The 13,756-nt window shown below is 46.1% G+C and overlaps 1 protein-coding gene across 8 annotated transcripts in view; it reads right to left on the bottom strand.

Moving 5' to 3' along the window:
* PTPRA (protein tyrosine phosphatase receptor type A) overlaps nucleotides 1-13,756 on the bottom strand; it is a 190,637-nt gene that overhangs the window by 36,380 nt on the left and 140,501 nt on the right. For all 8 annotated transcript variants that reach the window (XM_084855344.1, XM_084855348.1, XM_084855350.1 and 5 more), the window contains 2 exons: nucleotides 13,625-13,645; nucleotides 11,408-11,428 (listed from right to left, as the gene is read on the bottom strand). In XM_084855344.1, coding sequence (XP_084711470.1) covers nucleotides 11,408-11,428; nucleotides 13,625-13,645 — 42 coding nt within the window. The remainder of the gene's footprint in view (nucleotides 1-11,407; nucleotides 11,429-13,624; nucleotides 13,646-13,756) is intronic.

Consider the following 13,756-nt stretch of genomic DNA (forward strand, 5'->3'; position numbering starts at 1 on the left):
GGGTGGGCAGTTCCCAGATGCAGGAATTGGGCTGTTTGTCTGTTCTGAATGGGGTTACACCCCCTCTGAAGGAGCTGTTACGTAGTTTGGGGGTGCTCCTGGATCTATTTTTGTCAAATGGTCAAATGAATAACCTGCAAGCATGGTGAATCAAATCTATCTTTGTCACTGGAAGCCCAGGTGACCTCAGTGGCCTGGAGCGCCCATTACCAACTTTAGCTGGTGCGCTAACTGTGCCTGTTCCTGGATAGGGACAGCCTAGCCATAGTGATCTACTATAATGCACTCTATGTGGAACTGACTTTGGGCCTGGTTTGGGGGGTGCAGCTAATGCAGAATGCAGCAGCTAGAGTGCTCACTGGAACACGCAGCTATGTTTACAGAACACCTGTGTTCAAAGAACTGCACTGGCTGCCTATTAGCTACCAAGCCATGTTCAAGATTATGTTATTGTCATACAAAGCCCTAAACGACTTGGGACCAGGATATATCTATTAGACCACCTTTCCCTATATACACCCAGCTGACCTTTAAGACCTTCAGAGGCATTGCAGGTTGTTCCATGACCAACATGCCTTCTCAGTGGTGGCACTCACCCCCTGGAAAATCCTCCCCCATGCAGTTTGGAAGGCAGAAAATGTGGCAAGTTTCAAATGCCTCCTGAAGATGCACTTGTTCACCCAGGCTTTCCCTGACTTGTAATGAATTGCAGATAATCATACACTGCCTCATCTTACGGCTTCTTGTATTGTTTTGTATTGGTACTATAGTTGCAATTGCTTTTAATAGTGTATTTTAAATATGATTTATATTGTTACTGCAGTTGAAATTGGTTCTAATAATGTATTTAAAACATGTTTTTAAATATTTATACATGAACCACTTACCAGTCTGCCCTCAGGCCTTACCAGTCTGCCTTCAGGCCTGGTGGTGCTGCTGCTGAATGCCAGGTTGGTCCAAAATAAAATCTCCCTCATCCATGATTTGATTGTAGATGAGGGGGCTGACCTGGTATGTATTACTGAGACCTGGGTGGGGGAACTGGGAGGGGTCACTCTCTCCCAGTTGTGCCCTCCTGGGTACTCGGTGCACCACCAACACCGACTCGAGGGTCGGGGATGGGGGGTTGCCATGGTCTATAGGAATTCAATCTCCCTCTCTAGGCTCCCTGCCCATTCGAGTGCAGATCTTGAGTGTTTGTACCTTGTGTTGGGTACCTGGGACAGATGAGGGATTCTGTTGCTGTACCGCCCATCCCGCTGCCCATCAGACTCCCTGCCTGAGCTGACAGAGGTGGTCTCGGACTTGGTGTTGAGGACCCCTAGGGTGATGGTCCTGGGGGATCTCAGCTTCCATGCTGAGGCCGCTGTATCCAGGGTGGCTCAGGACTTCATGGCCGCCATGACAACCATGGGGCTGTCCCAACAAGTCAGCGGCCCAATGCATATAAAAGGACACATGCTTGATCTGGTTTTCTCAATTGGGCAGGAGGATGGTGATCTGAAAGTGGAGGAATTAACATCTGTCCCTTTGTCATGGTCAGATCACTTCCTGCTGAGGTTTAGACTCCTGGCGGCCTTCCCCCTCTGAAAGGGTGGGGGACCTATTAAAATGGTCCGCCCCCGGAGATTAATGGATTCCAATGGATTCCAGAGGGCTCTGGGGGGTTTTCCTGCTGGTATGGCTGGTGCTCCTGTCGAAGCCCAGGTTGCTCTGTGGAATGCAGAGATGACTCGGGTTGACACGATCGCGCCCAAGCGCCCTCTCCCTCTGAGCAGAACCCAGCCAGCTCCTTGGTATACACCTGAGCTGAGGGCAATGAAGCAAGAGGGAAGATGGCTAGAACACAGGTGGAGAAAAACTCGTGCTGAGTCTGACCAAACACAGGTAAGAGCCCACTATCAAGCCTACTCTGTGGCGGTGAGGGTGGCAAAGAGACAGTTATTTTCCACCAGCATTGCATCTTCTCAGTGTTGTGATAAGTTTGCAAGGAACTTTGAAGATAAAGTCGCTCAGATTCGTCATGAATTAGACACCACCATTAATGCAGTTCCATTGGTAGAGGCATTCAGAGCACCGTCTGGTCCAGTTTTATTGGATGAGTTTCAGTTACTGAGGCCTGAGGATGCGGACAAGGTGCTTGGCCAAGTCCGATCGACCACTTGTGTGCTTGACCCTTGCCCTTCATGGCTCATTAAATCAAACAAGGAGGGGATGTCCATCTGGGTCCAGGAGGTTGTCAATTCCTCCTTGGGAGAGGGAGTGGTGCCTGCTGCTTTAAAAGAGGCGGTAATTGGACCACTCCTGAAAAAGCCTAACCTGGACCCAGAGGATGTTAACAATTATAGGCCAGTGGCCAACATCCCCTTCCTGGGCAAGGTGCTTGAGCTGGTGGTTGTAGGACAGCTCCAGACACTGTTGAATGAAATGGATTATCTAGATCCATTTCAATCGAGCTTCAGGCTTGGTTTTGGAACGGAAACTGCCTTGGTCGCCCTGTGGGATGACCTCTGCTGGGAGAGGGACAGGGGGAGTGCGACCCTGTTGATTCTCCTGGACCTCTCAGCGGCTTTTGATACCATCGATCATGGTATCCTTCTGGATAGGTTGTCTGGGTTGGGAGTTGGAGGCACTGCATTGGTTCTGCTCCTACTTGGATGGCCGATTCCAGAAGGTGGTGCTGGGGGATTGCTCTGTGCCATGGCAATTGTGCCATGGGGTCCCACAGGGCTCTATTTTATCCCCCATGCTGTTTAACATCTACATGAAACCACTGGGGGAGGTTATCCGGAGGTGTGGGGTGAGGTGCCATCAATATGAGGATGACACCCAGCTCTACCTCTCTTTCTCATCAAACCCAGGTGAGGCAGTGGCTGTTCTGAATCAGTGCTTGGGCACGGTAATGGACTGGATGAGGGCCAATAAACTGAAACTCAACCCAGACAAGACGGAGGTAATGTTAGTGGGTGGTTCGTCTGCCCGGCTAGGTGATATTCAAATTGTTCTGGAGGGGGTTGCACTCCCCCTAAAGGATCATGTTCGTAGTTTGGGGGTGCTCTTGGATCCAGAACTGTCACTTGAGGCACAGGTGAACTCAGTGGCACGGAGCACTTTTTATCAGCTTAAGCTGGTATACCAACTACGCCCTTATCTGGACACAGATAGCTTAGCTACAGTTATCCATGCTCTGATAACTTCTCGTCTGGATTACTGCAATGCATTATACGTGGGGCTGCCTTTGAAAACGGTCCAGAAACTTCAGATGGTCCAAAATAGGGCAGCAAGATTGTTAACAGGGACTGGCCTGCGAGCTCATATTATGCCAGTACTTTTTCAGCTGCACTGACTGCCAGTCCATTTCCGGGCTCGATTCAAAGTGCTGGCATTAACATTTAAAGCCCTTAACGGCTTGGGGCCAGGTTATCTGAAGGATCGCCTCTGCCCATATGTGTCTGCCTGGACCTTAAGATCATCGTCAGCGGCCCTTCTCCGTGAGCCCTGCCAAAGGAAGTGAGGCAGGTGGCTACTAGGAGGAAGGCTTTTTCTGCTGTGGCACCCCAGCTGTGGAATGTGCTCCCTAGTGAGGTTTGGCTGGCACCTACATTGTATTCCTTTTGGCACCAGGTGGAGACCTTTTTATTTTCCCAGGCATTTTAGCTTTCTAAACTTTTAGCTTTGCTGTTTTAAATCCATATTTTAAACTCCTGCACGGCTGCTAGGTTTTATTGTGTTTGTATTGTTATATTGTGGTTTTAATGTTCTATATATTTTAAATTGTTTTATTGTGTGCTGTTTGGTTTTAATTTTTGTGAACCGCCCAGAGAGCTTCGGCTATTGGGCAGTATAGAAATGAAATAAATAAATAAAATAAATTATGGATTTTATTATTTTAAGTGGTACATAATGAATGAATGAATGAATGAATGAATGCATACATACATACATACATAAAGTAAGCTTGCAGCTGGGATTGTTTACTTTTTGATTTCTTTTATGCCTGTGTACAAAATTATGCACGGTGCAGAGAATGCGGAGACATTTCTCTCCCTCTCTCAAAATACTAGAACCTGGGGTCATCCTATGAAGCCAATTGGTGGGAGATTCAGGACAGATAAAAGGAAGTACTTCTTCACACAGCGCAGAGTTAAACGATGGAATTCGCTACCACAGAATGTGGTGATGGCCACCAATTTGGATGGCTTTAAAAGAGGGTTGGACAAATACATGGAGGAGAAGGCTACAAATGGCTACTAGTCATGATGGCTATGTGCTACCTCCAGAATCAGAGATAGTGAGCCTATGTGCACCAGCTGCTGGGGAACATGGGTGGGAGGGTGCTGTTCCACTCATGCCCTGCTTGTGGGCTCCTGGTCGGCAGCTGGTTGGCCACTGTGTGAACTGAATGCTGGACTAGACAGATCCTTGGTCTAATCCAAGCATGGCTCTTATGTTCTTATGTTTTCTTCTCTCTGCTTGAATCAATCAATCAATCAATCAATCAATCAATCAGCTTCTGGTATTCCAAGCGTGCTCAGCTGGTGTTAATCTGCAAGTTCCACAAATCCATATGCCTCTTGGTAACATTACTGATCTTAAATAGGTGCACCCAGAGAAAGTAGAGGGGTTCAAGGCTGCTTGAAAGATAAATCTCAGAAACTCCTGCAAGCGTGTCCTCTCCTATGAAGGGAGCTGTCTAAAGACCACTGGTTCTCTAACAAAGACATCAGAAACCTTGGGAAGAGGATGGTTCAGGCGAATATGGGAAGCTTTAAATCCCTTAGCTAGCAACTCCATGGCTCCTGTGATAGACATCCAATTACTATTCTGAGCTCTCTGTTAAAAGTTAGGTAGTACTACAGCTTTCCCCAACTTGCTGCTCTCCAGATGTGTTGATCTACAGTTCCCACCATCCCTATCCAGCATGACCAGTGGAAAACATCTGGAGAGCACCAGGTTGGGGGAAGGTTATAGTACCGCTCTGGATGTTTGCAGGTTTTGCTACTCTCAAACTACAGCTGCAAACATGCAGCAGGGCAGATCGTAAAGGGGGCTGAACACTTAAAAGGCCCAGCCACACATCCCCCGCCCGTACTTCTGACCGTTTACTTCATCATATCCATCACATACACACACACAGCAGGATTTGGGTTAGGAGGCAGTTATCGCCTGCTAGAACCATAAGGCAGCAGAATGAGGTTGTAGTGTAGAATGGACTCCATGTTGCAGGTGGAGGATCACTTTTTTTTAATGATTCCCTGCAGAAAGCAAAATTACCCAGTAGGTAGAAAGGTTCTAGTGAACCTTATGCTCTAGTTTGTACCTTCAAGGAGGTTTTTTTTTAAATAGGGGGGAGCACTAAAAATGTGATACCCCCATTTGCAGCCTGAAGTAGTAGAATCCATTTGTACAATTAGTGCGCACCCATATGTGGACCAAGGGGATTTAGGGGGGCAGCAGACAACATAAGACTGAAGTCAGCCCAACCCCATCTTAGTGAATTCATGGCTGAGGGGGGAAATATGGAACATACCCTGCAACCCTGCCCTGGAGTCCTAGCACATTCGGACAGGTTTGAACCTTACAATGGCTTGAAGCAGACTTTGAGGACCTAAACCACAGAAAGGCATGATCACTCCAGAAGAGTGTGATTTCCTCATCCTTTGCATTGTCTCAGGTCTCTTATTTCTGGTTTCTTCTCTGTTACAGTTGCAAACACAATGTACATGCACATTCTTGCATGTGAGTCAGTGGCCAACTTAGATGCTGGCCACACATCTAGGTAATGCTCAGTGAGGGAACTCAAGATGAGTTGATTTTATGGGACAGAGATTTTAACACAGGGGTGCGCAACCTTTTTGGCCCCAAGGGCTGCATGTGGTGCTGGGTTGGGGGCCATGTGTACACACACACACACACACACACACACACTGGGATCATTGGGTTTGGGGAGGCTAAAGCCTCTTCCCTCCTCCCAGGGACACCAATTGGAATTGCTGCATCCCCACTGCCACTAGTTGCAGGGAAGCTGTGATCCCAGTTGCTTTGGGGTTGCTGAAGGAAGGGGAGGCTAAAGCTCCGCTCCCCCACAACCCTGATTGGGATTGCTATCCTGGACCGCTAAGAGCAGTACTGGAACAGCTGTCTTTTTACCTAGACTGGAGGGAGAACTAGGTGAGGCTCCCCCAGGCTTGTGGGCCAGGTGGAGCTCAATGGGTTCCCCACTCCTCTTTTTATATAATGAAACACATTTATTTATGGCTGCATTTATATTCTGCCCTTCTTTCAAATACATGGGACTATTTTTTGTTTCATCTAAACAACCTTGTGAGGTAGGTTAGGCTGAGAGGTAAGTGACTGACCCAATGAGTTTCATAGCTGAACAGGGATTTGAACCAAGGTCCAGAAAATTCTCTATGTTATGTAATCCAAAAAATTAGAAGGAATGCTAGATGAGCTAAAGTCAAAAAGAGGGAAAGCTCAACAGGATCAAAAGAGGAAAAGAAATATCAAGCATCACACATGAGACTGTGTGATGCTTGTGGGGGTTGCACTCGATGGCCTTGTAGGCCCCTTCCAGCCCTACTATTCTACTATACTATTCTATGATTCTATGACTGATCTCATAGTTGAAAAAAAGGGAGATGTCTAGTTTAGTCTCTAATGCAGTCCAATGACCTGCCAGAGTTTCAAAGCGTGAGCTGGCTGTAGATTCATCTCTCCAAAGGTTCTTTGACAGAGAATTTAGATTCCAGGCAAGCCAATGTTACATGCTGACATTCAACAATGGAAGACTGTTCGCTGCATACTTAAAGCAGTTGCAACTGCGTTTTCCTACATGTTCTTTGCGCAAGGGGGTGGTGGTGGGGGAAACAGGCCTTAAGCGATTCCTTTGCAAGCCTCTAGCAGACAGTGCTGGTGCATACAGAGCACGTCTCCCATCCTTTGAAATATGCAACAGGTTTATAAATGAGCTGCAGGCTGGCTGCTTGTGCCCTTGAGAACTGCTGGGTTTGTACCTTGCCCTAACAACCTCGGCACTGGAAAGAGGAGTGGGAGGAGGCAGAGCAGACAGAAGTGACAGCAGGCAGAAAGCAACTGAGGGATATGAAGAAAGCAGTTGGGAGCTCACCATTCCACTTCCTGCCTGTGGTTAACGGCTGCAGTGGAAAAAAAACCCTCCAACTCTGAGTCAGATGTGTCAAAAGGGAAGGTGTAAGACCCCAAAGTTCCACATCTTCACGCCAGATGCATCCCTGGGAAGGGCTGCTGACAGAGATCCTTGCCTTATCAACTGTTTCTCTCACTAACTGGCTACCAACAGATACAGCTGTTGTAGCCTCAGTACAGGAAGTGGCTTGTCCACAGCAATGATTCTCTCTTGTTATAGGAGCCTAGTATAGGAGTACTAGGTTATCAAAGGCAGGCATTTTGTATACCAGGCCCCCCATACATTCCCGCCCTCTCCTCTTCATCCCCCAAAGGCAAGGCTTTCCTCCATGTTCCCTCAGATGCAGAAGACTGCATCATGGGATACTACTACTACTACTGCAATTACAACATCACCAATTTATATATCCTACCTTTTCCCCTCTTTCAAGGAACCCAAGGCAACTTACATGAACCTCCTCCTCTTTGTTTTATGCTCATAACAACCTTGTGAGGTTGGTTGGGCTTATAGTCAGCGATCGGCCCAAAGTCACCCAGTGAGCTTCGTGGCTGAGTGGGGCTAGACCCTGGATCTCCCGAGTCCCAGTTCAACACTCTACACCATACTGGAGTACAGTATTCTCTGGGGTACACCTTCTACTACAAATGGCCTTACATGGCCTAGCGGCATCCCCTTGTATTGCTTTCTTGTACCTACTCCTGGAGTTTATAACTATTTGTTTTTAATGGACCTAGCAGGGTGGACAGGGTCGCGAGAGATTCTCCAAACTCCCTCCAGCCCTGCCCCAAACAGATATGAGAATCACCAGCCAGCTGACACATTGTCATTGCTTCCTCTGCAGTGCTACTCAGCCATAGACCACATTGCTTGGGTGGAGTGTGGGAACGGGAAAATATACTACCAGGTGTGTTCTATTTGGACATTTCAGCTGAAAAGACAGCATTGACATTAGTAGTCAGTACAGATCAGGCAGGGCCAAAACTAACAGCAACCCATCACTGTCAAGCAGCCCATTTAAAAACAGAAGCCTGTGAGCTACGCTGCCTTTTTTCTATTGGTGGCTGTGCACGCACACACGCGGGAGTTACCAGTTTCTTGCCAGCAAGGGGACTGATTGCAAGTATGAAGTGATTACCCACATACAAGAAACTATGTAGACAGACTGCATATGCCGCTAACATAGCACGAGTTGCACGAAACGTGCTTGTGTAGTGGCCTAAAAACCCACCGAGATCGATGGCTCCATGGTTTCAATTGTGTCTTGAAATACACAGTCAGTGACAGGATCTATAAGAGGGATCTGCATCTTGTTTCCACTTTTATTTTGACAAAGTAGGACAGTGGTTGGGGAAATCTTTCTGGTCCCATATGTGCTCCCAAGAGGAAGGAGGCAGAGCAGGGGGGAGGCAGAGAAGGCTGGCATCTGTGCAATCATGAGGAAGTGTCTCAAACGCTCCAACACCCTCCCACCCCCACCCCCTTTCAGCTAGTTGAGATCTGATGAAACCGATGTGGAGGAAGTAGCCTCTTTCCACTTTCCAGGGTTTGTTTATTACATTTCTATACCACCCAATAGCTGAAGCTCTCTGGGCGGTCCCCAACAATTCAGCTCTGGGTGATTCAGCACAAAATGTTGCTCCATCCCAGAGCACAGGATAATGAGAGCCCACTGTAACATCACTGTCTGCTCTGGGGTCCCTGTAGCCTGGAGGAGATAACCAGGGCTGCCTTCCTACCATTGCCAGGCCACTATTATAATATACATATTTAAAATGTAAGAGAGGAATGGAATAAGGAGCTGGAATGCTCTATACAGTCTAATCAATGGAAAGTTGCTTTAGCTTCCATATGTACTATTTCTACAGATATAAAATAGAGGCTGAAACAATAAGAATTGATGTTTCGTGTAAATTGGACACCACAGATGCTTGTTAAGAAGAAGATGGCTAGCTCTGCCATATGCTGGTGATGTAATGAGGCCAATGCCTCATTGAGGCATATGATGTGGGCATTTTTATTGTATTTATTATATTCCTATACCGCCTCATAGCTAAAGCTCTCTTGCACTACAGGCATGTTCTTTTTGGTTGGAAGTCATTGCTTGTAGAGATTTTGTTGAAAAATCTGTAATGATAGTGGATGTCCATGCACTTTTAAATTACATCCCTGTGATGTGGGGATTAACAGATGGACAGCAAAAGTGGATACTGAGGGCACTTACAGTTGCAAAGAGACTTGTACTTCAAGCTTGGAAGGATAAACATCTACCACCTATCATTCACTGGATTAAAGATCTTACTGCTCTTGTGACTTTTGAATCTCCTACAACTGTCACTTTTGTATAGATGCTTATTTAGATATATGGAATGCCTATGTTAACATATATATTTGAAATGGAAGTGTTCAATTCTTTTTTCTTTTCTTTTTTCTATATCAAGGGTGGCAAATGATTAGTGGAGGGATTGGCAATGCGTTGCCCATGTGCACACTAGTGCCCGCCAAGACCCCTATCAGTGCCTGCCAAGACCCCTTCCTCGCTCCCCTGCCCCCTTCCTGACCCGCAAACCTTTGCTCTCTCACCATCGCTGCTTCTCCCTACCTTCACAGCCAGGAAGTTGGCAGCAGCACACTGACAACAGAGGCAGCAGCCCGGGGCGGGGGGAGCAGCAGTGAGAGTGACTAGGCAAGAGGGGGACATGCATGCAATTAGGTGGGCAGAACAGAAGTGGCCAGCTGGCAGGGAGGATGTAGCAGAAGAGAGTGGGCAGGGGTGAGTGTGGTGGCAGTGGCAGGCAAATGGAAATCATGGGAAGGCAGGCAGGAAAAGAAAGAGGTGAACACAGTGGCAAGGAAGGAAATTGCAGATGGGGGGAGGAGAAGATGAGTGTGATGGCTGGGAGAAAGAAGGAGGAAGGTAGGAAAGGTGGTGTGGGAAGGAAATCCCAAGCAGGCAGGAGGGGGAGGTGGGCAGAAAGAAAACGACTCTGTGGAAAAAATGTCAAACATACCCCCTGGACCAGGAAAAAAACAACAAATGCACCCATGGGCCCAAAAAGGTTGCCTGCCTTTGGATTACTGTGAATCTGCTTATGAGGTGGTCTTTCTCTCCCCCACTTTTTGGTTTTTGTTGGAGTTATTTTTTGCGTTTGTAAACAAAAGATTAAAAAACCCTGGTGCTATTCCCTCTAAATCTCAGGTTAGAACCACAATTAGATGAGAACAAAACCAGATGGAGGGCTCTTAGTGCTACCAATCAAAAGGGATTATGCAGCTATTCTGTCTTTTCCTTCTTAATGGATTTTTTATGGTAAGAAAAAAAGACGAAAGTAGTGGTGGGAAAAAATGGAAGGACTAGAAATTGAGCAAGACATCATCTGGATCCCCTGTAAAAAGCCATGAATGAGGCAGGGTGATTGCACAATAAAAGCCTTGTATGGAAGCACCCCAAGAGATGAAAACATTCATATGGAGTAACAGGCCTAAAATGTATATTTTGTAAACTAAGAACTTCTGATTTAAAGCATTATAGTTCAGGGATAGGCAACCTGGTGTCCTCCAGAAGTTTTGGATTACAACTCCCATCAGTCCAGTTGGCATGGCCAATGATCAGGGATGAGGGGAGTTGTAGTCCCAAACACCTGGAGAGATGCCTACCCCTAATGTAGTGGATAGAGTGTTCAGATTTTGATGAGGGAGACCTGGGTTCAAATCCCTGTTCTGGCATGAAACTCACTCTGTGATCCCGGGTCTGTCATTCTCTATTACCCAAATGTACCCTCTGAAGGCTGCTACGAAGGTAAAATTATTTGTTAAATTTAGATCTTACCATTCCATCAACTGGTGCTCAAGTTGGCCCAGACAAATACATTATAATACAATACAATAAAACAGCAATAAAACGGGACAGCTTGATGCACTCTGTGTATCTTTGTAGACAAACAAGCCCTAGAATAGGATGTAAGAGATAAAGAAGAGGTGCCATTTTGATCCCTTAAATTAGAGGTGGGAAACTTGTGACCCTCCAGATGTTTTTACTTCAACTGCCATCAGCCCTAGCCTGCATAGCCACTGGTGAGGGATGATGCGAGTCGTATGCCAAAACATCTGGAGGGCCACTAGTTACCCACCCCTATCTTAAATGAAATACAGTATTAGAAAACAACAATGACAAAAGCACAGCAGTTTTCTGGGGAACATACACTGTACATGCAAAAGAGATGGTTAAGAGGAACAGCTTACCTCGTCTGCCATCAGTATCACCTGTAGAAATTAGAAAAAACAAATGTCTCAATCCCTGTGTTGTTTCCCTCTTCCTTTGCCCACTCCCTCCCTATATCCTAAATGCCTTTGCGGTGCTGTAGTACCGGCATGTGCAGTGGCTGCTTTTTGGACTACTCTTGCCCACTGCCTCTGTAGCTTGGCGAAACAACCCATGAACAAGCCACGAGTCTGGGTTCACATGTAATGACAACCCATGGTTTAAACAACCCAGAATTCACAACCCAACAACAAACCAATGGTTCTCTTTCTGAGTTGTTTGTTCATAACAAGCCATGGTTTGCACATCACAACAACTGAGAATTCAACAACCCATGGGTTAAATAAACCATGGATTGATGTTATGTGTAAACCAAGTCAGGGAGAAAAATTTCTCTGCCCATTTCCTTCTCATCATGCAAACTTTTATAAACCTCTAGAATATCCACCCTTTTACTCATCTTTTTTCTAAAATAAAAAACTCCAAATGTTGTAACCTTTCCTCATATGGGAGTTGCTCTTGCCCTCCGATCATTCTGATTGACTTTTCCCCCACCTTTCCCAGTTCTACAATATACTTTTTGAGATGTGGCGACCAGAACTGTATTTGTTGTTGTTGTTCAGTCATTAAGTCGTGTCCGACTCTTCGTGACCCCATGGACCATAGCACGCCAGGCCTTCCTGTCCTCCGCTCTCTCCCGGAGTGTGCTCAAGTTCATATTCATTGCATCCAGAACTGTATACAGTATGCCAAATGTGCTTGTAGCATAGATTTGTATAAAGGCATGACAATATCAGCAGTTGGACTTTTGATCACATTTCTAACAACCCCTACCAAGGAATTTGCTTTTTTCACAGCTGCTGCACACTGGGTCAATGTTTTTATTTAACTATCCACCATGACTCCAAGATCCCTTTCCTTGTCCATCATCGCTAGTTCAGATGACATCAGTGTATATATGAAGTTAGGATTTTTGCCCCAGTGTGCATCACTTTACACAGACTTGCATTTGCCATTTTATTGCCCATTCACCTAGTTCGAGATCTTTTTCGAGCTCTTTGCAATCACTTTTTCTTCCTACCAGCCTGAATAATTGGTGTTGTGAACAGTGAGGTGGCCAGGTTTGCTGACCTCTAACTGATTTATGAATGTATTAAAAGCACTGATCCCAATACAGACCCTTTGGGGATCTCAATTCTTACATCCCCCCATTGTGAGAAGCATTCATTTATTTCTACTCTCTGGTTCTTGGCCTTTAACCAATTACCAGTCCAGTTATCAATATGGGCTTGCTGAGAAAAGGGAAGATAAGCAGTTACCCCAGAAATGGGATGGGGGTGGATACCAATGCAATCTTCACTTGTCAGATCAAGAAAAAGGCTAGTGAAAAAGGGCACCATTGGCCATAACATGTCTACTGCTGCTTTGTGTAAGGATGCAAGAGATAGTGTCAGAGCCACCATACTGAACAGGGGTGGCTATTAAGGACGTGCTTCTAAATGGACGGGGATACCATATGTTTTGGCCTGTAGTGCAGCGAACTTTAATGCCATTTATCCTCCCAGGGAGCCTTCACATAAGGCAGGGCTTGGCTTGCAGGTGATCCAAGATGAAGATCAGAGTTGGCTTGATGGACTGAATGACTTCAAGGTCATCCATCTCAACCTTGAGGGTAGAACAAACCATTAGTCCCTCCACCGTGGCCCTCTCCCCAGAATATAAAAAGGTAAAAGGTAAAGGTGTCCCCAACCAGTCGTGTCCGACTCTAGGGTGTGAATATACACAGATAGCAAACAACTAAAAAGCCATCTTCCCCCTCCTTCACTTCATATCTCCTCAGTGTCTACCTGCTCCTCCATAGCAAGTTCAATGAGAAAGGCTGTGTGACATCTATTTATGTGGACTGCATGCATGTGTGCGCACATGTATGTTGTTGTTGTTGTTGTTAATATTATCGAACGGTACACACGCTTTGAGCCCAAATGGTTCTGTTCCTCCCTTTTCCTTTGATCACCTTGCAATAAGCTAAGGAGAACACTGGCATTTTCAAGTATTTTCCGTTTGTCTTAGTTATGTCTTTTCAGAAGCTCAAAAGATTTTTTTTGGCTTGGGAAGACTCACATTGACACAGCATAGGAACCTCTAGCTCAAGAGAGAAGGGAAAGACAAAAATGTCAGAAGAAGGAGCGGAAGCTTACCTCTGTCTTCTGTTGTCTCAGCTAAAAGCAAAATACACACAGAGGGAGCGTTAGTGAATAATCCTGAGAATGCAACACCATCCCAATCGGTAGGATACCTCACCCACAAGTACATGTTGCTTTATTTTTCTT

Source organism: Heloderma suspectum, chromosome 5, assembly GCF_057233095.1.
Source record: "Heloderma suspectum isolate Gila_16-S chromosome 5, 16-S_ref, whole genome shotgun sequence".
In the NCBI taxonomy this organism is placed as follows: Eukaryota; Metazoa; Chordata; class Lepidosauria; order Squamata; family Helodermatidae; genus Heloderma; species Heloderma suspectum.